Below are 25419 nucleotides of genomic sequence, written 5' to 3' on the forward strand. Positions count from 1 at the left end.
GTGACACACAGAACAAAACTTCCTGGGCTCGAATTTATTAGAAGTGTAGAAAGGAGGAAAAAAATAAAAAAGTAAAAGCATGTAGTCAGGATTTGCAATTTCCCATTATAAAGAAAAGCTGCTAACATGACATTATTTACTTTCTAAGTAGACGCTGAACTTTTAGCCTCAGACTTTGGCTTACGTCTATGAAACCAAATTTCCCTCTAATGATGTAACCAGTTATTCGATGAGACTGCTTTACAGGGACTTGAATCAGACTAGGAAATAGGTGTGTTGTCTTGCTCCAAAGCAAAGCTGGATAGGCATTCACAGATCCCCTTGGGAGCACCCCACTTACAGAAAATAAAGAAGAAGGAGAAGGAGAAGAGGAGGAGGAGGTAAGAGGGAGTGAGGGAGGGAGGGAGGGAGGAAAGAAGAAAGATCTATTCTGAGCATCGCTTCGGAGATTATTATGCCTTTGTTAGCTGAGTGACTTTGTGTTGCCGGGACACATGACTTTGATCCAAAGCTGTCTCCACACACATTTAAAATAGCAAATGGAACTGAGCTGAGGCAGCCAGAGCCAGGCGTATGCCAACGGATCACACTATAAATAGAGGAAAAGAGAGGAGGGGAGGATGGACAAGGTCAAAGAGACAAAATGCTTTCCTTTCGCACAGACTGGGATTCCCTTTCCCAGGGCGCAGCAGGAAAATGGGTTGCTTCTTGCGTCTTTTTATTGAAGGTTGCTATGGTTCACATGACCTCCTGCATTTTGTTTGTTTGTTTGTTGAGAAATTTTTACTATAGTTTGCCTGTGCTCAATGGAGAGACAGAGATGGAGAGAGAGCAAAGTGAGAAATCACATCACCACCACCCCCCCGGAATGGCCACACTGCAATCTCTTCTCCTCCATTCCCTCGGGGTTTGGGGCATGCATAAACACACACCCAGCATGAGTTTCAAGCTGCTGGATCTGGGACTCAAACCGCATTCAGCCATATGGCAGCCCAGCGCTTTAAACACTACGCCACCTGCTGGCCTCATGACCTCCTGGATTTGAGAGTGGGTTTTTCTGAAGGCCAGGGTTCCCATCTGATTCCGGGGTATGCTTACAGAAGAAAAGCACTCCACGTACTTTGCTTTCTCACCCTGCTCCTGGCAATCAGGCTGCAGCTTGTGGAGCCTCTAATTCCCCATATTAATAAATCCCTTTGAGATTCTGTTGGCGTTAGTTATCGCTTATGTTCCACATGACAGTAGTTTGTTCTATGCCAAAATTAGCCACTATGCAGCGTTTAGGCAAACCTGCGTGTTTGATGCTGAATACAGGAAGTCCCCTCGGGCTACGGGGGGGGGTAGAATCTGGTGTGAATCAATGGTGAGAGGTATTCAGAACTTCAGGTGTTCCTCTTCTCTCTGCTTCACTCATACAGCAGGGAGGAGCAGGAGACTTCTGCAAAATCTTCCTCCAGTTCCTGCGAGTGTACGGTAGGTAACTCTCCCCAGTCATCTGCACCACTCGGCTGCTAGGTGGGTCCCAGCACCCTGTAGCCTTCATTGTCAAGGGCAACACCCCACGCTGACTTCTCTGACTCAGATAGGAGTTCTGCACCCAACAGGAACCTTCCAGAAGCTCCTGGGTACAATTACTTATCTCAATTAGACTCAGGTTTAATAAAGTTAATATTTAATTTATCGCTTAACAGTTGCCGCTCTCCAAACAACGGCTCTGAGGAAGACATTCAGAGTCCATAAATGTTCAACAAGCTCTATCGTGGATATTCTGTATTTAAAACATGAAAAGTAGGTTCTACAATGGAAAAATTAAAAAACTCCGTCCTAATTACATATGCGTTGCTCTAACATTATACCGTAGTTTTTGCCTCGCTGATTGCTGGAGTCTCCCAGTCAGCAGAGAGTCACTGGGGCCAAAGGAGACCAAGGGAAGGGAGCTCTGGGCCTTTGGAACCCCAGCCCTGAGTCAACCACAGTAGTATGTTTCAGCGTTCTGTGGAATATGTTGTGGAGGGCAAAAATAATTCTACAACTAAAAAAATAAAAAGCATGTGTGTGTATGCACACGCACACACACACACACGAAAAGACTTCAAAAAGTTTACAAAAAGATGGAATTAAAACACTAGCTTTTTGTGGTGGTGGTGGTGGTGGTTTTGATTTGCTAGAGAGTACATGAGCTTGATAGAGAGACAGAGAGACAGAGAGAGAGAGAGAACCCCTCATGGGGAGGGTCACACCACCATCCCTTCTCCTCCATTTCTCCTTCCTTTTGGGAGTTTAGGCATGCACTGACATGCCTGATGTGTTTTGTAAGCTGACAAATCTAGGACTTGAACTATGCAGGCGGCTCTGTGGGACCCAACTGCCTCAACCACCAGGCCACTGGCTGGCCCAAAGCGCAAGTTAATTTTGATGGAAAAAAACTTTTTATTTTTGCAGTCCATGCATAATTTTTTCATAATGAGCATTTCCAATGAACTTTTAGAGGTATCCCCATGTATGCATAGATAAACATATGTATATATACATTATTTGTCTGTATTTATAAAAGCATTTGTTGGGACCTGCAGATAGCATCATAGCTACATCGCTGGACTCCCATGTAGTTGACCACAGTTCAAGTCTCAGACCTCGTGGCTTAAACTCACGCTGGGCGCATGTGTGTGCATGCCCAAGATTCCGAGAGGAGAATGGAGGATAAGGGATTGCGATGTGGCTATCCCCCCTGGGGGGTGATTTCTTGCTTTCTTTCTCTGTCTCTCTCTTTCTGGTGAGCACACGCGCCCTATAGCAAAAACCTCTCCCCCAAAAAAGTATTTGTTTTAGGACTGTTTTGTTCATAACTCACTAGAAATTAAACTCAGCTCACTCTAATCACAAACCCAACTCTCCAGCTTACGCACAGGGAAAACATTTTGTCAACTGTTGTGCCAGGAAAGTCAAAGGGTCTTCTGGGTTCACACTTTGGTGAGTGACAGGCATCAAACTCTATCATCAAGATGAGTCTCTCGCCCTCTTTTTCTTTATGACAGAGCAATGCATGTGCACATGACAGTGAGCGCGAGAACAGCATTGTCCTCAGGCTTTGGTCACACTGCGATCTCCTCCTCAGTCCTCCAGACTGTCGGACCTTGGGCACTTGCACATGTGTCCAGTGGGTTTCAGACTACCTGGGAGGGGATTTGAACTAGTTGTCTTGTGGGGTCCAGCTTTGTTTGAGCAGTACATTGCTGCTGTACCATAGAGCCAGCCCTGGCCGCTAATTTTCTCTCCGCTTTCCTCTGTGTTGACTTCATTCTCAGCAGGTACTTTCCTTGTGGTAGCAAAGAGGACCTCAGGATCTCGGGTACAATTACTTATCTCAATTAGACTCAGGTTTAATAAAGTTAATATTTAATTTATCGCTTAACAGTTGCCGCTCTCCAAACAACGGCTCTGAGGAAGACATTAAGAGTCCATAAATGTTCAACAAGCTCTATCGTGGATATTCTGTATTTAAAACATGAAAAGTAGGTTCTACAATGGAAAAATTAAAAAACTCCGTCCTAATTACATATGCGTTGCTCTAACATTATACCGTAGTTTTTGCCTCGCTGATTGCTGGAGTCTCCCAGTCAGCAGAGAGTCACTGGGGCCAAAGGAGACCAAGGGAAGGGAGCTCTGGGCCTTTGGAACCCCAGCCCTGAGTCAACCACAGTAGTATGTTTCAGCGTTCTGTGGAATATGTTGTGGAGGGCAAAAATAATTCTACAACTAAAAAAATAAAAAGCATGTGTGTGTATGCATACGCACACACACACACACGAAAAGACTTCAAAAAGTTTACAAAAAGATGGAATTAAAACACTAGCTTTTTGTGGTGGTGGTGGTGGTGGTTTTGATTTGCTAGAGAGTACATGAGCTTGATAGAGAGACAGAGAGACAGAGAGAGAGAGAGAACCCCTCATGGGGAGGGTCACACCACCATCCCTTCTCCTCCATTTCTCCTTCCTTTTGGGAGTTTAGGCATGCACTGACATGCCTGATGTGTTTTGTAAGCTGACAAATCTAGGACTTGAACTATGCAGGCGGCTCTGTGGGACCCAACTGCCTCAACCACCAGGCCACTGGCTGGCCCAAAGCGCAAGTTAATTTTGATGGAAAAAAACTTTTTATTTTTGCAGTCCATGCATAATTTTTTCATAATGAGCATTTCCAATGAACTTTTAGAGGTATCCCCATGTATGCATAGATAAACATATGTATATATACATTATTTGTCTGTATTTATAAAAGCATTTGTTGGGACCTGCAGATAGCATCATAGCTACATCGCTGGACTCCCATGTAGTTGACCACAGTTCAAGTCTCAGACCTCGTGGCTTAAACTCACGCTGGGCGCATGTGTGTGCATGCCCAAGATTCCGAGAGGAGAATGGAGGATAAGGGATTGCGATGTGGCTATCCCCCCTGGGGGGTGATTTCTTGCTTTCTTTCTCTGTCTCTCTCTTTCTGGTGAGCACACGCGCCCTATAGCAAAAACCTCTCCCCCAAAAAAGTATTTGTTTTAGGACTGTTTTGTTCATAACTCACTAGAAATTAAACTCAGCTCACTCTAATCACAAACCCAACTCTCCAGCTTACGCACAGGGAAAACATTTTGTCAACTGTTGTGCCAGGAAAGTCAAAGGGTCTTCTGGGTTCACACTTTGGTGAGTGACAGGCATCAAACTCTATCATCAAGATGAGTCTCTCGCCCTCTTTTTCTTTATGACAGAGCAATGCATGTGCACATGACAGTGAGCGCGAGAACAGCATTGTCCTCAGGCTTTGGTCACACTGCGATCTCCTCCTCAGTCCTCCAGACTGTCGGACCTTGGGCACTTGCACATGTGTCCAGTGGGTTTCAGACTACCTGGGAGGGGATTTGAACTAGTTGTCTTGTGGGGTCCAGCTTTGTTTGAGCAGTACATTGCTGCTGTACCATAGAGCCAGCCCTGGCCGCTAATTTTCTCTCCGCTTTCCTCTGTGTTGACTTCATTCTCAGCAGGTACTTTCCTTGTGGTAGCAAAGAGGACCTCAGGATCTCTGGCTCTGCAAAGTTCTGTTTTTCTTTTCTTTTTCTCTTTTCTTCTCTCTCCTCCCCTTAGGGCATAAATACTCCCAGGAGAGGGACAGAAAGAAGGAAAGAAATCACCCCCTGGGGGGATGGCCATGGCACAATCCCTTCTCTTCTATTTTCCTCTCAAGATTCTGGGTACACACGTACACGTGCCCAGTGTGATTTTCAACCCACCAATTCTGGGGCTAGAACCTTGGTTGACCACGTGGGAGTACAGCACCTTACTCACCATGCCATCTACTGACCCATTTGCACAGTTCTTGACCATTTGCAATCTCAGGAGAAATAAGAACCTCTCTCTCTATGTCGCCATTCCTCTCAGAAAGCACTCGTGCCCGCTCCATGGCACAGCAGTGATGCACTGCTCAGGAGACATTGGATCCCACGGGGTGACTGTCATTCAGCCCCCAAGCCCAGTCAGCCTGGAACATGATGGCACACACAAGTACCCAGCCGGAGGACAGAAGGAAGGAGATCACCCCTCTCAACACGTGCTCCACCATGAATAAAAACAACAACCACAAAACAAAAAACACTTCCTGATACTCTTCGCCATGAGTCCACTCTTTAACCAGAAGTTCTCTAACTGTCCAGTCTGGGGCGGGGCTAACAGATCTCTGTTCTACTGCCCCCAGAGTAGAAGGTGGCAACAAAAGGAAAGACCGGGTAGAAGAGAAAAGGTAACAGGTACCTACTCATCGCTGAAACAGGTAGGAAACTTTGTTTCACAGTCATAAAAAAACTTTGTTTTGAAATGAAACTTGAAGACAGCAGCCTAAAACCTTTTAATACTTTGCCTATTAAAGCAAAACACAGGCCATCCCACACTTAGTGGTTAAGGAAGTTGGTTACCACATGGCCACCCATGGCTCAAATCCCACCCTGGTGGCTTGAAAAACACACTGGGCATGTGTGCATGAGTGCCCCAAATCCCAACAGGATGGAGAAGTGGAGATGAAGGACTGCGGTGTGTGACCGTGCCCCGCTGGGGTGCCTTCTTCTCTCGGTCTCTGGTTGAGTGCACATGCCCTCTGGCAATAAAAAAACAAACAAATAAAATAAAATTCAGCCAGGAAAGTGGCCTGGTTATGAAGAAGAGACTGTATCTTAAATTTATATATTCATCTAGGTATAATTTAAAGAAACATGTACAACTGAAAGCAAAGATTGAAAAAGTGACCTTCTACCACCACTGACCAAAACAAAACAAAAAAAGCTACACAGGAATAACTTATCCACTTCGGCTTGCTTTCTTCCCCTTCTGTGAGCAACTCAGTCCTAAAGCCTTAGGTGGGCAGAGCAAGGCGGCCGCCATGCTGGTAGGAAGGCCGCGGTGGACAGAGCAGGGTGTCGGGGGTCTATGCATCGAAAGGAGGACATCTGGGTGGAGAGGAGGCTGCCAGTGCAGAGTATCAGTACCCAAGCAGGGTGAGAGGACAGGCCTGTCCTGGGTGAGGAGGACCTCTTCCTGGGGAGGGGACAGGCTGGCATGGACAGCCAAGCCTAGAAGAGGAAAGGGGAAGGGTCCACTTGAGGAAGTGGTTCCTCCTGACCAGGATGAGCAGTACACGCAGATTGAGTGGGGGAAGGAAGGTGTCCACAGGAGGCCAAGTGGCTAAGGCCAGAGACCAGTTATAAACAGTAATTACGTCAGTGGTAGGGAGCCAGGTTCCTCGCACTTTGGATAGGGATGACAAACACAGAAAGGGACAAATTTGTTTCTGTAGCATCTGCAGCATGGGGCTGGAATAAAGGTGGCAGAGAAGAAAAATGTTTCGGTTTCTTTGTTTCATTTGATTGTTTGTGCTATAGGGTACGAGCAGGTGCCAGAGAGAGACAGAGAAAGGGAATGTGAGAAATCACCCCTCAAGGGAGGAGGCCATGATGCAATTCGCTCTGCATTCTCCTCTCAGGATTTTAAGCATGCACACACATGCACCCAGCATGATTTCCAGGCTATCAGGGGCAGGACTTAAACTGTTGTCAGCCATGTGGAAATCCAGCACTTTAATCACCGCACAACCTGCTGGCTCCAAGATAATTTTTTTAAAGACCGACATTCATTGTTACAATCCTTCCAGCTCAGACGCCCAAGTTGCTGGGATTACTGGTGTGTACCACTACACCTGACCTTCGGGTTAGACTGGAATTGAACCAGATTTTCCATGTGGTCCCAGCCTGTGGAGCAGAGGATCTTAGTAGAGCTTGAAACCACAGCTGGGCTGAGAACTTACGGGTTTTCAGATAGATAGATGATAAATTAGATAAATAGGTGATGCGTGGTGGGTAGATCGCTATAACAGATAGACAATAGCTACAGGTGATAGAGATTAGAGCCATTAGACACCCATTTTTTCACAGTTCTGAAGCCCAGAAGTCTGATATCAGATGTTGGCAGGTTTGGGTATTCTGAGGCATATCTCTGGCTGGCAGGTGACAGTCTTCTTGCGATGTCCTTGCATGGTTGTACCCAAGTCTCTGTGTTTCTGGTGTCCTAATCTCTTTTTCCTCTCCTTTCCTTTCCTATCCTATCCTTCCCTTCCTTTTCCCTTCCCTTCCCTTCCTTTCCTTATTTCCTTCTTTTCTTTTCTCTTTCTTCTTTATTTTCAAATTTGCTAAAGGGAGTGTGCACTTATGGAAGACCAACAGAGAGGAAAAGTGATTTCTCACTTCTCATCCCCCCCCGGCCCCCTGGGGGGATGGCAGTAACATCAACAACCCAGTACACAATGTTGGCTTCTGAGGTATCATTCTGCACTGAAGGACTCCAGGGAGCCCTGAGGAAATTGCTAATTTGGGGACTGGGGAGGGGGATTACAAGATGAGCCTACAATACCTTGTGCCTGAAAGGAAGGACCTAAAATGATGGAGACATATGGAAAAAACATAGAGCCACCCTGTAGGGGGCTCCAGGGACCAAATCTGGCACAAATTTACCATCAAAATAATGATGATAATGGATTTTAAGTCATTAAATAAAATAGAAAACCATGAGTCCATACTGTTATAAATAGATAAAGGAATAAGTTGAAAGTTTGGTGAAGGGGACCAGCAGTTGGCATAATGGCTATGTCGCTGGACTCCCATGTAGTCAACCACAGTTCAAGTCCCGGACCCGGTGGCTTAAACTTATGCCGGGTGCTTGTGCGTGAGTGCCCAAGATCCAGAGAGGAGAATGGAGGAGAAGAGATTGAGGCATGGCCATCCTCCCTAGAGGGTGATTTTTTGCTTTCTGTCTCTCTCACTGTCTCTCCAGTGAGCGTACATGCCCAATAGCAAAAATCTCTCCAAGAAAGAAAGAAAGAGAGAGAGAGAAAAGGAAAAAAGAAAAAGAAAAGAAGGACCAACCCAGATGGCTGGATCCCACACTGTTGACTTCACAGTCCAAGTCTCAGACCAGGAGGCTTGAAAAACACTCCAGGTGCTTGTGTGTGTGTGCCCAAACTCCTGAGAGGGGAATGGAGAGAAGGTATTGCCATCCCCCTAGGGGGCCGGGGGGGGGGATGAGAAGTGAGAAATCACTTTTCCTCTCTGTTGGTCTTCCATAAGTGCACACTCCCTTTAGCAAATTTGAAAATAAAGAAGAAAGAGAAAAGAAAAGAAGGAAAAAAAAAAAGAAAAGAAGGAAATAAGGAAAGGAAGGGAAGGGAAGGGAAGGGAAGGGAAAAGGAAGGGAAGGATAGGATAGGATAGGAAAGGAGAGGAAAAAGAGATTAGGACACCAGAAACACAGAGACTTGGGTACAACCATGCAAGGACATCGCAAGAAGACTGCCACCTGCCAGCCAGAGAGATGCCTCAGAATACCCCAAACCTGCCAACACCTGATCTCAGACTTCTGGGCTTCAGAACTGTGAAAAAATGGGTGTCAATTGTCTAAGCAATCTAGACTGCGGTATCGGGTCGTGGCAACTCTAGTAACTAATTCCCACCTTAAACAAGGATCCCAAGTGAACACCCTCAGTAGCAGGACAAATCAAACACACACCAGCCGGTTGGCAGAGACACAAGGCACACAATGCAATTCTCACTATTCCTGCCAAAGATCCATAACCCACATCTACTCGTGAACAACATCAGACACATCTGAACTAAGGGAACTACTGAAAAAATTGGTCTGTGTGGCCAGCAGGTGGTGTGGTGGTTAAAGCGCTGGACGCCATGTAGCTAACCTCAGTTCAAATCCCAGACCACACAGCTTGAAAATCACGCCCGGTGCACGTGTGTGCTCATAATCCCAAGAAGAGAATGGAGGAGAAGGGATTGCAGCCTGGCCAGACCTCTGGGGGAAGGGGGTACATTCTCATTTTCTTTCTCTCTCTGGAGAGCTCCTGCCCCCTATGATAGAAACCTACATAAAGAAAGAAACTGGCCTGTAATTCTCACAATTGTCCAGGTGGGGTTGATTGAAGAATAATCCCAAATTCACCCACTCGTCTGATAAATACTGTTCGAGCTTAGAGCGTGGTGGGGTGTTCATGAAATAAACATGTAATCTTCATGAGTGAGTTTGCTCATGGCAAAGGGGCTGGGAAGTGACAGTAACGCCTGCATCCCTATGTTACAGTACCCGGCATTATGGCATAATTGGTTTGTAGCCCGTCCTGATAGTAGTCCACTTTCTTAAGACATAAGTTTATTCCTTTTTTTTTTTTTAAGAGAGATTTTTGCTATAGGATACGTACACTTGCCGGAGACAGAGAAAGGCAGAGAGAGAGAAAGTGAGAAACCACTCCAGGGACATAGCCACACTGCAATCCCTTCTCCTCCATTCTCCTCTTGGGTTTTGGGTTCACACACCCAAGTGTGGGGAGTGTGAACTCCCCACCAGGTCCAGAACTCAAACCACAGTTGACCATGTGGGAGTCCAGTGCCTTGACCACCACGCTCCCTGCTGGCCCAGTTTATTCCTTGCATCCCATGGACTTTGGTGTTGGAAAAACTCTTGCCCAGAAAACAGAGATAACATCTCATTTCTGCCTGGCCCAAGACTGCCTGGCATCCGCTTAATGGATTAGAAACGCTCGGCTTTCTTACCGCTTCTCATGTCTTTCCCATAAAATATCCAGAAGTCCCTGATGTGTGGAGAGGTAGGTTTTGGAGAGTCTTGAGCTCTGCTGTCCTCCTGGACAGATGTCTTTCTGATAATAAGCTTTTCTCTGTGAAAACACCACTTGTCTTGACGTTGGCCTTTGAGCAATGAGAGATTAGACCTGCTTTCGGTAGCAGCTGGGGCTGCAATTTCGGGTAGACTGGCCAGGGCAGATCTTCAAGGAGAGGGTATTTGAGCAAACAAGTCACACCTGGAAAGGAGTTTTTACAAATACCCATTGACTAGAAGATCCGTACAAGCTGAAGGAGTGGATATCAAGGCCCTGAGTCAGAAATACACCTTTGTTTCATAAAAGAACAAAAAGGGCCAGCACAGAAGCACAATGGTTAAGGGCACCCTGCCACATGGCCACCGTAGTTCAAATCCCAGGCTTGGTGGCTTCAAAAACACACTGGGCACATGTGCGTGTGTGCCTCCAATCCTGACAGGATGGAGAGATGGGGGTAGCAGCATGCCTATGCCCCACTGATAGGGTGCTTTTTCTTTAAAAAAAAAAAAACCCAAAAACCAAAAAGTCTTAGGGCTAGAAGTTGGAGGAGACTGGTTAGGGAAGGAATATAAAAATCAGGCAGAAGGAGGGCCCAGCAATCAGAATTTATTATTTTAAAAAATTTGTCAGAGGGTGCATGCACTCACTGAGAGACAGAGAGAAGTGAGAAAGCACCACCCATGGGATGGGACATGGTCGTACTGCAATCCCTTCTCCTCCGTTTCTCCACCTGAGTAAGACTGAGGACATGCATGCACACACACCTGGCATGTTTCTCAAGCTGCTAGGGCCAGGATCAAACCACATTAGGCCAGGGGGTGGGCCCTGGGGCAATGATTTTTATTTATTTTTGTTTATCCCCTGGGGAGACGGCCACATCCCTTCTCCTCATTCTCCTAGTGGGATTTGAGGCACACACTCACATGTCTCCTACATGATTTTCAAGCCACCAGATCTGGGACTCAGCCATGTGGGAATCCAAAGCCTTGACCACCATGCCACCTGCTGGCCCCAGGATTTTTATCTTCTCCTCAGTGTAATACGAAGCCACTGGAAAGTTGTGGAAGTGGGGGTACGTGATTCAGTTTGTGATTTACAATGATCACACTAGCTGCTAATTTGGCAAGCAGACCATTTTGAACAGGAGCCGAGGAAGGGAGAACAGTCAGAGGACCTGACTGTAGCCCAGGTGAGAAATGATTATGGCTCAGGCCAGATAAGAAGGGCAGAGAAGGAGCAAATGGCTCCAAAAACAAGAACAGAGAACATTTCCGGGACAAAAGTCCTGTGATTGCAAGCAACCCTCTCCTATCTGCCCCCGCCCTGGGGTCAGGGGGTGCACCATTCATGTGCACAGGGAACACACTCCCCTCCACTTTTCTTACCGGGAACCACCTACTCGTTCTGCAAACTGCACTCAGGTCTTCCCTTTTGCCCATGCGCTGCCACCCCCACCATCCTCCCACCAGCAATCACTTCTCCAGACGTCCCCAGTCCCTAGAACAAACACAGGTCTTGCCACTTCCTCTTGCAGTTAGTGGTATCTGATTCCACTTCCAGATTCCAAGTTCCTGAAGGGCAGGTTCCTGTCCTGGGCAGCACAGCCTCAGGAGTACCAGAGGCTGAATCCTGTCAGCCATGTGGGAATCCAAAGCCTTGACCACCATGCCACCTGCTGGCCCCAGGATTTTTATCTTCTCCTCAGTGTAATACGAAGCCACTGGAAAGTTGTGGAAGTGGGGGTACGTGATTCAGTTTGTGATTTACAATGATCACACTAGCTGCTAATTTGGCAAGCAGACCATTTTGAACAGGAGCCGAGGAAGGGAGAACAGTCAGAGGACCTGACTGTAGCCCAGGTGAGAAATGATTATGGCTCAGGCCAGATAAGAAGGGCAGAGAAGGAGCAAATGGCTCCAAAAACAAGAACAGAGAACATTTCCGGGACAAAAGTCCTGTGATTGCAAGCAACCCTCTCCTATCTGCCCCCGCCCTGGGGTCAGGGGGTGCACCATTCATGTGCACAGGGAACACACTCCCCTCCACTTTTCTTACCGGGAACCACCTACTCGTTCTGCAAACTGCACTCAGGTCTTCCCTTTTGCCCATGCGCTGCCACCCCCACCATCCTCCCACCAGCAATCACTTCTCCAGACGTCCCCAGTCCCTAGAACAAACACAGGTCTTGCCACTTCCTCTTGCAGTTAGTGGTATCTGATTCCACTTCCAGATTCCAAGTTCCTGAAGGGCAGGTTCCTGTCCTGGGCAGCACAGCCTCAGGAGTACCAGAGGCTGAATCCTGCCATGTATTCTATGCCTATATGTCTAAATAGGCCTATTCAGCTTAATAGAAATCACTCTTTCAAAGAGAGGTTTTAGACCTGGGGATCTCCTGGGTGAAGAGCTGCCGTCTCATCTGTCATCCATTGGCTAACCAAAGGTCCACAGAACGCAGTGGATACGACAGAATTTCCGGTCATTTCTCTGCTCATCCTCAATGGAATTCTGGTTCTGCAAGAACTGTTCCAGAACTTGTTTTACAAACCACCAGCACCAAAAATTCCTTCCAGTTAGAACGTCTGGCCGACTTCACTGTGCCTGATTTAGCAACAACCAGACAGCAGGACGGCCGGTACCAAAAGAGAGTTTTGTAATAAACAGGCTTCGGCCAAGGTCAAACCTGAGGGTGACCCCGCACGTGAGCATCCTCTGGTGCACGTCCACAGGCATTCAGTCCATTCCCTGCTACCAGCCCAGAGTTCAAGTCCGACACCAGACTCCAGCTAGAAGGGGAACCTACTTTTCTGTTAACTCTTTCGAAAGATGCTTACGCATTTACTGCCTCAGGTTTATTTTGTAAAAAGTTAAAGTCACTCTGGGGCCAGCTAGGTAGTGTGGTGGTTAAGGTGGCCGGATCCCACATAGCCAACTGAGTGGTTCGAGACCCGAGACCTGGGGACTTGACAAAGATGCTGGGCATGTGTGTGTGTGCCCAAAATCCCAAGAGGAGAATGGAGAACAGGAGAGATGAAAATGGAGGAGAGGGAAGTGTGTGGCCACCCCCTGGGTGATGATTTCTGATTTTTCTCTCTCTCTTTTTCTGGTGAGCACACATGCCAAATACGCAAAATTTAAATTTTTTTTAATTTTTAAAAAAGAAAAAAGTCACTCTTTTTTGAATCCTTTTGTCCAAATGTGTTTATTGATTTTTTGGTTTTTTAACTGTCCACCTGCTCCAGTGGCTGTCCATAAATCCAGGGGCTTTGTCTTTCTCATTCCTCTATCCCCAGATCCAGAACAGTGATGGACACATAATACACACCAAATATAAATCCATATAAACCGTGATTTGGAAGCTTGCCCAACACTAACCTGCAATTTCTAATTGATTTTTATAATAGCAAAGATAGATCTTAATTAAGCCAAGGCATACAATTTTCAGAGATTCTCAAAAAATGTCCAATAAGTGTATTTTTTTTTTTTAAGAAATATACCTGTTGTTTTATCTCGAGAGCAGGCTGACTCTTTCATCCTGCTCTTGCAAGCAGCTCATACCCTCCTCGCAGATTGGACTGAAAGAATAGTCTAGAATAATTTAGTTCACCAAAGTGGAACGCAGGCTCAGCTGCAGGGCCCAGGTGGTAGCATGCCACTCTGCAGTGCTGGAAGCCACACAGCTGACTCGGGATCTAAACCCACCTGAAGCATGTTGGGCATGCATGCAGCAAAGATCCGGACTAGCTGGAAGGAGAGGGGAAGGGGGCGGCGGCATGACGAGACCCTGTCCAGGCTGCTTGTCTCGCTCACTCTCTCGGGGCAGAAGTAAACTTAAGAAAAACAGAGGAGTATATATATTCTACTTTCAAATATCTCCAGAGCATCTTTTCCAGACAGAGAGCCAAGAGGTCAGCCAGTGGCCAGAAAAGCTATGACCTTCTTACAACAGCAGGGGGCGCCTACAGGGGGCTTTAAGCCCACGAAGGGCTGTGAAAGACCTTGATGGACTTCCCAGCCAGTTGTGTCGTGGGCAGCTGGCATGTTTGTCTACATGGCGTGGAGAATGCCATTTCCCCTACAGCTGCTTTCAGCTGCTTCCCTGCTGTTGGGTTTTGTGTTCTCCACCAACACTAAAAGTCTCAACTGCTGTCTGTGTGTCCATCTGCATCTTGATTCTTTTTTTTTTTTTGGAGAGGTTTTTTTTTTTTTTTTTTTTTTTTCACTATAGAGCGTGTGCGCTCGCCAGACAGAGACAGACAGAGAGACAGAAAGCGAGAAATCACCCCCCAGGGGGATGGCCACGCCACAATCCTTTCTACTCCATTCTCCTCTCGGGATCTTGGGCACGCACGCATATGCACCCAGCATGAGTTTTAAGCCACCAAGTCCGGGCCGCGAACTGCTGTCGACTACATGGGAGTCCAGCGACATAGCCATTATGCTAACTGCTGGTCCCCATCTACATCTTGATTCTAAAAGAAAACTGTTGGTCATTATATTAAAATAATGGCTTTAATCTGGACTGAAACACTCAGAGAGCCAGTCCTGTTAAGGGTCTGTATCCTACACAGCCTACCATGATTCAAATCTCAGCCCTGTGGCTCGAAAATCACGCAAGGTCCTTGTGTGCATGCCCCAAATCTCAACAGGATGGAGACCTAGAGGAACGGGGATTGCGGAGTGACCACACCCCACTGGAGAGTTCTTTTTCCCTCCTCTTCTCTATTTCTCTGTTCCTCTCCATGGTGTATATGCCCTCTGGCAATTTTTAAAAAAAAAAAGGAAAAAAGTTTTTGTAATTTAAAGTTGTCTTGTTCTAGAACTTTTATTTCTAGCAACCCATTTTCCTCCTCTGTGTTAAAAGAAAATCATGTTTCATCCTTCCATAAATTTATATTATCCATAGACATTATCTATGGCAGTCAGATCCCACATGGCCAGCAGAGGTTCAAATCCCAGGCAAAGCAGCTTGAAAAACATGCTGGGCACATGTGCATGCGTGCCCCAAATCCCAACAGGGTAGAGAAAGTGAGGAAGTGACCGTGCTACGTGACCATGCCATCTTGGGAAATGTTCTCTCTTTCTCTCGCTCTCTGGCAAGCACATGCACTCTCTGGCGAAGATAAAAAATAAAGGAAAAGAAAAAAGAAAAAACATTAGAACCACTGGGGCCAGCAGGTGACGTAGCACTTAATGTGGTGGATTCCCATATGGCTGACCATGGCTCGAGTCCCAGACCTGGCCGTTGAAACGTGCCGGGTACATGTGCATGTATGCCCAAAATCCCGATAGGAGAATGGAGAAGGGATTGAAGTGTGGCCATCCCCCCAGGGGGTGATTTCTCACTTTCTCTCTGTTTCTCTGGTGAGTACACATGTCCTATAGCAAAAATCTCTCTCTCAAAAAAACCATAAAACAAAAAACATTAGCACCACTTAGGCCACCTGCCAAGGGAAGATAGGTTCTCAGAGAGGCCAGCAATTGCCCTTTACCTTGCGGGCAAAGACAAACTTGACCTTTGGTTTCTCAATGACAATTGGTTTCTCTTAAAACCTCAAGAGCCTGAGGGAGAAAAGACAAAAATTGAAGGCCTGCCCAAGGTGGGATGTCTAACTAGAGACTCTTCCATTGAAGGGGGTTACATCCTCTATGTGTGAGTAAAGTAGAAACCATCCAGCCTCCTACTCCCAGATGTGAGCCTGGTGAATTGCTTGTGTCAAATCTGAGTGCTGAGTGAAAGAGAAAAATAATTTTCCCCTAAGGACTTTAAAACCACTTGGCAATTAAAAGGAATGAACTACTCATAAACACATCTCAAAAACATCACACAGAGAATGAAAGAACAGAAAGGGCCCTTGTTTGGATTAAAGGCTAAATTCTCACTATTTATTTTGTCCCATAAACCTCCAGTCAATAATTTAAAGGAGTCTCAAGTTGATACAGCGCTTGAACTGGGGTAGGCAAACGATGCAGAGTGCAGGCCCAGACAGTAAGTATTTTAGACTCTGTGAGCCTACACAGTCAACGCAGCAACTGCAAATTTTTCCAGTACAGTGCCAATGCAGATACAAACAGGTGTGGCTCTTTTCCAGGAAAATTTTATCCACAAAAATAGTCTGTAGAGGAAAGGATTTGCCCGATGGGGAGAAATCACTTTCCCTCTGTCTCTGTTTCTTTCCAATACACATACTTGCCCTATGCCAAAAATATAAGAAAAAAGAAATAACGACTAGGCTGGTCAGCAGACATCGCAACAGCAACTGTGGAATGATCCACATTGGGACTAGAGAAAAATAGTTGCCCTTATGAATGTAAGTTTCTACATCCAGTAAAAACTTTTAAGACTAAGTACCAAATGAACATACTTTCAGGAAAACAAAACACAGGGAGTTAGCCACCAGCAGACTCTCACTAAGTGAAAGTGAACCCAGATGGACAGAGTGAGACAAAAGAGGAGAAGAATAACGAGGTGGTAAAAGAGTACAGTACAGGTAAACACGGGTATACGACATGATGACAGTCCAGCTTCTAGTTCTGCAATGCCAGACATCATATGAAAGACCAGGGTTCAGTTCCCGGATCAGATCGCACACAGTAGGCACACCTACGTGCCTGTGAGCCGGGCTGGAAGGAAAGGCTACAGGAGGGATTGTGGTGTGGGACTGTCGAGGGTGCCTGTCCTTCCCTCCCTTTCTGTCTCACAAAGAAACTTCAAATAATACACATATTTTTTTAATGACACTAGTAAGGAGGACAATGACAATTTGTGGGATCAAAAAAGTATTTAAGGGGCCAGCAGGTGACATAATGGTAAAGGTGCTTGACTCCACATGGATAACCGCGGTTCACGTCCCAGGCCTGGCAGCGTGAAAATCACACTGGACTTAAATAAGTATGCGAGATGAACTAACGTAACTACAGAACAAGTAAGGCCATTCATCTCCAGTTTAGGGAGAGGAAATAAATGGAAGAAGTAATAAATTCAAAAGAGGACAAGAAAAGAGAAATGGGGAACTGGAAGAAAGACAAAGCACAAAATAAGAAGATAAAAATAAATCTCTGTCTCTCTATAGCAGGAACATGTTATCTTCTGGCAATTTTTTTTTAATCCAAATATGTTAGTACATTAAATATAAATGTTGCTCTCATACACTTTAATAGATTTGATAAAATGAGGCAATGTTTTTGGACACAGTTTGGCTTTTTCTACATTAAAGAGAATATGCTGATACCCTACTATTCAGCACTCCCAATTCTTTTTAAACATAGAAGCTACAGAAACTCTTCCGTGTGAATACAGATGTGTTTATAAAACTTTAGAAATACCCCCACTGTCTATCAAAAGTAACTGGAATACAGATTTGTGCTTTTTCTTGTAAGTTTCTTTCTTTCTTCCATGAGCAAGAGAGAGACAGAAACAGAGAGATGGCATCTCCAACAGGGTCTTTTTTTTTTTTTTTTTGGAGAGGTTTTTGCTATAAGGCGCGTGCGCTCACCAGACAGACAGAGAGAGACAGAGAGACAGAAAGCGAGAAATCACCCCCCAGGGGGGATGGTCACGCTGCAATCCCTTCTCCTCCATTCTCCTCTTGGGATCTTGGGCATGCACGCACACGCGCCCGGCGTGAGTTTTAAGCCACCAGGTCCGGGACGCGAACAGCGGTCGACTACGTGGGAGTCCAGCGACATAGCCATTACACTAACTGCTGGTTCCCTCCAATAGGGTCTTAATGTTGTAATCCAGTCCAGTCTAAGCCAGCCCCAGATCATGGATATTCAGTGCCCAGAATACTCAGAGAGGGCTCCAGACCTGAACCCAGAACCTTCCCCTATGGGTCTGCTTCACAGAGTACTGCATTTTACTACTGCTTCACTCCAGTCCCAGAATTATTTCCATACCTTCGGAGACACAGTCATGTTCCACTTATTGGAAATAAGTAACATGTATGCAGGCACCCGTTCTGATCACTGCCCTTAAAGTGGACCTGCATGCTTTTATACACACTATTGCATGTTCTACGATTTCACAATAAATACAAAGACGTGAGAATCAGAGGATGGTCCAAGGCTGCAAAGCCAGTAAGTCCTAGAGCCACAATTAGAAAATGTTTTGTAACTCTTTACCCCATAACCTTCACCATTATTCGAAAAAAAAAAAAATACCATCATCAATCCACTAGAAACAAGGGTTAAAAAACAAAACAAGCATACTGCTTTTGTGAAGTTCTTTGTTAGGAATCCCAGATTCTAGTGTTGGCCCCTACTCTCACCCCACCCTGCTGTCCCGCAGAAAGCGGTTTGAATTAGTAATATATTTCCGGAACAAAGACAGAGAAACTATGGTCACTGGGCGGTCCTCATGACCACACCACATTATCTGTAATCACAAGAAACCAGCCACACTTATCAGATATATTAAGAAATCAGCAAAAGGCCCAGAGGGCTACATATGTACTGAGTGGATCTTGCAAATTACCAAGATGAAGAAGCCTGTGGGACAAACAGATGGTGTAATGGCTACATCATGGACTCCCATGTAGTCGACAGGGGGTGCGGGCCCAGACCTGGTGGCTTAACTCACACTGGGTGCGTGTGCGTGCGTGCCCAAGATCCCGAGAGGAGAATGGAGGATAAGGGATTGCGGTGTGACCATCCCCCCTGGGGGGGGTGATTTCTGTCTTTCTGTCTTAGCGAGACTCTGCCTAACAAAAAAATAAAAGAAGCCTGTGAGTTGGAAAGTCTGTTTATGCAGGAAGACTTTAAGACTGTTCTTTGCACCACACTGCCACCAGCACTATTTCCCCTGGGCCTTGAGTGTATTTACAGTTTCACACATGGCTGCTCATCCAATCCCAGGGCATGCCACTACAGAAGCGCTTGGCATTCCTCAAACCTGCTATCTGTATTCCTGATCCAAACAAAGGGGATAAAATAGAGGAGACCTCAAGGTTCAGTCAACAGATCCATGCAAGCATTAGATGAAAGGTCTTATCTGATAAAACTTCTCTACCAAATCCTGCCTACCCTTGATATCTCCTTACAATTGCAGAAGACTCAGGAATACTAAACTGGGGACCAGCAAGTGGTGTGGTGGCCCAGGCACTGGACTCCCACATGGTCAACCGTGGTTGGGGTCCTAGACCTGGTAGCTTGAGAATTGTGCCAGGCGCGCGTGTGTGCCTATCCAAAATCCCAACAGCAGAATACAGAATGGAAAACTAACTTAGTTCTTTATCACTAGTAGCTGGCCACAAAGTGTGTTTTTTAAATTTTTTATTTATTTTTTGTTTTAGAGTTATATTTGCTATAGGCTGCATGTGATTGCCGGAGAGACAGAGGGAGACAGAGAGACAGAACTTGAGAAATCACGCCCTGCCAATCCCTTCTCCTCCATTCTCTCAGAATTTTGGGCATGAATACACGCACATGCACCCAGTGTGTTTTAAGCTGCCATGTCCATGATGTGAACGTGGATGACTACATGGGAGTCTAGCCATGCAACCATTATGCCATCTGCTGGTCCCTACAATGTGTTTGTGAGCTGTCTACATACATGTGCATTGCCATGTGTCCATCCCCCCCAGGGGGGATGATTTCTCACTTTCTCTGTCTCTCTCCAGTGAATGCACATGCCCTATGACAAAATCTTAAATTAAAAACAAAACAACAAAAAAATTAAACTAAACTCCAGGGCCCACCCTGAGGCCTGATAGTGGTTATGGTAGCCAGATCCCACACAGGCGGCCATAGTTTGAACCCTTGTCCTGCAGCTTGAGAAACACACCAGGTACGTGTGCATGTGTGTTCAAAATCCTGGCAGAATGGTGAAATGGAAGAAACCGGATTGTCCCCCTTGGGAGTGCTTTCTCCCTCTCCCTTTCTCCCTGTCTCTCTCTAGCAAACCTATATGCCCTCCAGCAATAAAAAATAATTTTAAAAATGAAATTAAAAATAAAAATTTAAAAATAAAAATTAAAAGAATACGATACTCTGGAATGGTATTTTCTAAAGTGGGTATAAAATAATGTTAGAGAAAGCAAATGCAAGTTCTGTGGAGCATAAACTAATTCCAAGTAATAATTAGCTTTCCAATATCTTGTTGTCAGTAATGTCAGTAAAGCATTCTTAAAGCAATTTGCAAGCTTGTATAAGTCAAAGACCAATAAGGCAAAAGCTCTGACTGAGATAGTGCTAGATTATCTAGTAAATAGGTGACAGTACTGCTGTTTTTTTGTTTTGTTGTGTTGTGTTTTAGAGGTTTTTGCTATAGGGTACGTGCACTCGCCAGAAAGAGAGAGACAGAGAGACAGAAAGCGAGAAATCACTCCCCGGGGGGATGGCCACGCTGCAATTCCTTTTTCCTTTCTCCTCTCAGGATCTTGGGCACGCACGCACACGCACCTGGCATGCGTTTAAGCCACCGGGTCTGGGACTCGAACCAAGGCCCACTACGTGGGAGTTCAGCAACACAGCCATTACGCTAACTGCTGGTCCCAGTACTGCTGTTTTCACAGTGCGTTTTATTGCTATCCAAACAAAATAGCAATTAGCTGTTCTATCAGCTTTTCTGACAGTTACGCTAATAAAGGGATTTATTCATTGGAGCCATTTTGACTATAAAAATTAAAAAGAAAAAGGAACGCCTCTTTCTGAGAAAATAAGATGAAGAGTCACCCCAACCTATATATGTGGATTTGTGGATTTAGTCAATATCCCCCTAGTAGTGTTGGGGGGCAGGGGGAGTATAAAACTGAAAGCAACAACGAAGGGAAAGGAGAGTTAGAACAGAGGGTAGCTGACTGTGAGGGTAATCTGTTTACAAATTCCCCTTTGGAATCAAATCCAGTTAGCTAGGTTATAAGAGAATATACCCACAGTGCAATGCCAGGCTTACCTATATAGTCAATTAGATATAATTGCCTGAGTTCACCCGCAAAATAGTTAAAGCCTGTGACTGCTCAAGGCGGAGTCCACAAGGCCAGAGTCCAAATTACTAGGCTAAATAAAAGGAAGGGGAAAAATAATAAGTGGTTCATGTTTCCCAGGTGTTCCAGTCCAATAAAATCTAACCGAGTCTTGAAATGAAAAACAAACAATCCTTGTTTGTAACAAGAAAGAATTTAACTTACTCAAAAGCAAAAGAGGGTAGAAGGGAAGGGGAAATAATGCCACACACATTTAGAAATATAGAATTTATTTATATTCATGGTAAGACAGTTTCACATTCTGTACATGGTTACCAGAAGAAATATAATACTCTCAAGGGTTTACGACGGCATTACACTGCTATCAAACATTGCTTATGTGGTGTGAGTCAGGGAATGCTATTTCCCTCTTTAAAAAATTTAAGGCTCAGTTTCCAAAAGGTAATTATATCACTTATTTTTCTATTTAAGAGACTGGGAAAGTTCGAGAATAAACCACGAAGGGATAGAGGGGTGGGGAGAGGGTCTCCACACACTTCCATTCATTCATACTGAACATTCTCAATGTGATATTGTTTTTTAAAGGCTCCTTCTACTTGAAAATGTGTTTGGTGACAAAAACAAAGAAATCAGTAGATGGTAGAAGAACTAGGAATAGAGTTTTAGCCCAGGAATGAGGAAGACTAACTAAGCTCTTTGTCACTAGCTGCTGGCTACGACGTGTTTATTTCTAAATTGTCTATACACATGTGCATACATATTAACCTTCGCTCACTTTTCTTTGGTGAAGTTTACCCACAGTAGTTCTCTTCCAACACATTTTTAAAAATACTTTTTATTTCTTTTTTACTTTCAGATCAAGTGACCATCAAGCTGTCTCTTCTCCCAAATGCAATCCTCCATTCTTCATGTCAACCTTACAGTAGAATCCAACCGTAAGGGGCCTCCAACGGATGTGCCATTCCATCATTTCAGTGATTGAAGGGAGAAAGTAAATTATGAAAAGAGAATTTTAGGTATTTTTTTTAAGGATTTCCAAACACTTTAGAAGCACTTTTTCCTACACGAACATTTCATTCAATCATAATGACACAATCATTTTACAAAAGGCAGCATCTGTTTTGGCTCAGTCAACCATCTTACAATTCATGGGCAAATGCTATCACAACAACGAAAAAGGGCACCTGTGAGTTCTGCCTCTGGCATGAAGAGGTAGAGACAATCATCCTGTAGAAAAGATTCATAAAAATAAAATAAAATAAAATAAAACAATAAAAGAAAACAAAACCCCAAAAACCCATTCGATTTCTAAGGGTTAGTTCTGGGAGGCCAAATCTATCTAGCAGTCCAACTCCGAGTTGAGAGACCCATTGCCCACAATCATTTTGCTGTAATTCTTCTGCTGCTCTTCCTTAAAGGTGTCCTTCACCTTAGCTCTCTTCAGGCCTCCATCCCTGGGGACAAAAAGGCAAATATATGAAAAACAGTCCCCAGCAGTCACATAAAAGTGTTCATGACAGCACAGGTTGTACCGTGCCTGATGCCTAAACCACAGGTCAGCCACAGGGCAAAGCACGCTGGCTCTGAAGGCAACGAGGCCCAGCTGTCAGTGTGCCCACCACTTACCAGATCTGTTATTTTGAGGATTAAATAATCTCTTTGATGTTCAGTTAAAATAAAAAATGGGCCAGCCCATGCCTTGGTGGTTATGTGAGGTAGAACACGCATGGCCACTTGCACAGTTCAAATCCTAGACCCAGTGACTTGAAAAACACATTGGGCACAAGTGCATATGTGCCCAAAATTCAGATGGAAGAGCTGGAGGAGAAGGGATTGCAGCATAACCATATCCCATGGGGAAGGGATAGGGGTTCTTTCTTGTTTTCCTTTCTCTCTCTTGCTCTCTCTTACTCTCTCTCTCTCTCTCTCTCTCCCCATGTAGCAAGCACAAGCACCCTCTGGCAAATTAAAGAAAAAATATATATATATACAGGAGATATGTACATACACACACACACATGTGTATATATATGTATGCATATATGCACACACATATTTCCACCCAGTTTCCTTCTAGAGTTGTGGCTGCTGTATTTAATTTTTTTGTTTGTTTTTAAATTTTCTATAGGGCATGTGCACTTGCCAGAGAAAGACACAGAGAAGGAGAGAGAAAAAGAAAGTGCCCCCCCCAACCCCAGTGACCATGCTGCAATCCCTTCTCATCTACTTTTCTCTCAGGATTTTGGGTACACACATACATATCCACAGTATTTTCCAAGCCACCAGATTCAGGAATCAAACCGCGGAGTGAGCCATGTGGTATCTACCTGCCTTAACCACCACCATGCCACCTGGCTGGCCCCATAGCACCCCAGTTAAGTGCTGTGCAAGGAACCAGATATGACATGGCTACCCACAGTTCAAATCCTGATCCCAGTTGCTTAATGTGTATGTGTGCCCCAAATCCTGGCAGGATGGAGAAATAGAGAAAGAAGATTTGTGGCATGACCATGTCCCACTGGGGGCTTTTTCTCTCTTTCTTTCTCTCATGAGCACACATACCCTCTGACAATAAACAGAAATCTTGGAGTGAGTATTATTAAAACCGAGTGTTATTAAAAATAGGATTGTTGTCCTATATATTCCCCCAAGGAAGAAAAAATACTGTTTTGTTTTGTTTTATTTAGGTTTTTGTCATAGGATGTGTGCGTTTACCAGAGAGAGTCAGAGAGAGGGAAAGTGAGAAATCACCCTCCAGGAGGGATGGCAATGCTGCAATCCCTTCTCCTCCACTCTCCTCTTGGGATTTTGAGCACGTATGCACACATGTCCAGCATAAGTCTCCTCTTGGGATTTTGAGCACGCATGCACACATGCCCAGCAGGAGTCTCCAGCCACCAGGTCTGGGACTTGAACCAGTAGGCCATATGAAAGTCCAGTGCCTTAACCACCATGCCACCTGCAGGCCCTAATATTGATTATTTATTTACCTACATCTTGCTGTGGAAAACCATCCAGAAAATTTTAAATATACACACAAGAAATAGTGAAAGTGCTACATATGTATGGGCAAATTTTAAGAAGATTAAGAGATTAATCATTATTCAAATTTAATTCTATGTTTATCAAGTTGTGTTTTTTTTTGTTGTTTTTGTTTTGTTTTGTTTTTTTAAGAGATTTTCACTATAGGGCGCGTGTGCTCGCCAGACAGAGAGAGACATAAAGACAGAAAGCAAGAAATCACCCCTCAGGGGGGATGGTCACACCGCAATCCCTTCTCCTCCATTCTCCTCTTGGGATCTTGGGCACGCATGCACACGCGCCCGGCGTGAGTTCTAACCCACTGAGTCCGGGACGCGAACCGTGGTCAACTACGTGGGAGTCCAGCGACATAGCCATTACACCAACTGCTGGTTCCCGTCAAGTTGTGTTTTCATCCAAAGCATTTTATATAAGGACTTTATAAAATCTGTAGAAAAATGGAATTAAAGTATGAGTTTATTTTAATGCAAAAAATAGTATGGCTTTTTCATAATACACATTTTCCATGTGTATCTTTGAAGGTCTTCTTTTTGAAGATCTCTTCTATATTCCGTATTTATAATCTTCTATCTTCCAAAACAGACTCAGAAGGAAACAAAATCATCAACTGTATTCAGCCAGGAGTTAGTGCCTACTTAAGCAGCATTCCTTCATTCAGAGCCTGTGAATCTTTGAGCTCTCTCCAGGGTGGTGAAAACACAGGTTTGTCTGGGGTATGAGGGCCCTGCGTGCCTTTCCTTCTTTGGACTACATAAAGACATGGCCGACTAGGACAGCTGAGAGGAGACTATCAGGGCCACCATCTCCCTCCTAATCTAATGCTTTAGATCTAACTCCAAGGAGAGCGTGCACTGAGGACTTGCTTACTTTATACTACGACTGTTTAATTTTAACCCAGCTAAGCATGAATGTTTGCCCAGTGCATTCGGATGATGCTGCATGATCATAGGTTAGCTAGTGACCTTGATGCCATGAGGGCAGACTTAGCCTGAGACCACTGCACTGTTCTGGCTTCTGGAGTCAAATCTAAGACCAGCCAACCAGGAAGTCCTCAACTTAAAAATAGACTGTGCTCCACAAGCTATCCAGGGAGTCAGTCATAGAAAGTTTTCATTAAACAAATGAAAAAATGTTATAGCCTACATCCTAGAACCTACCTGAACACATATGCCTATGATCCAGGTCAACTGGGACTGGGGATGGATCATGGGGAGGGGATCCTTTGTGGGGCACCTCTTTCTCTCTTTCC

General features: G+C 45.0%; 1 protein-coding gene and 1 long non-coding RNA gene across 3 annotated transcripts in view; one reads left to right on the plus strand and one right to left on the minus strand.

Moving 5' to 3' along the window:
- The first annotated feature begins 249 nt into the window (after positions 1–249).
- On the plus strand, positions 250–22042 carry LOC106735167 (uncharacterized). The gene is made up of 4 exons (XR_001370572.1): positions 250–380; positions 1419–1473; positions 5740–5814; positions 21985–22042. It is a non-coding gene; the product is annotated as an uncharacterized LOC106735167 (long non-coding RNA).
- GPAT3 (glycerol-3-phosphate acyltransferase 3) overlaps positions 21381–25419 on the minus strand; it is a 59260-nt gene continuing 55221 nt past the window's right edge. For both annotated transcript variants that reach the window (XM_006151385.3, XM_006151386.2), the window contains one exon: positions 21381–22582. In XM_006151385.3, the coding sequence (XP_006151447.1) occupies positions 22468–22582 (115 nt within the window). In that variant the 3' untranslated portion in view covers positions 21381–22467. The remainder of the gene's footprint in view (positions 22583–25419) is intronic.

This window comes from Tupaia chinensis, unplaced genomic scaffold, assembly GCF_000334495.1.
Source record: "Tupaia chinensis unplaced genomic scaffold, TupChi_1.0 Scaffold000318_1, whole genome shotgun sequence".
NCBI classification, from domain to species: domain Eukaryota; kingdom Metazoa; phylum Chordata; class Mammalia; order Scandentia; family Tupaiidae; genus Tupaia; species Tupaia belangeri.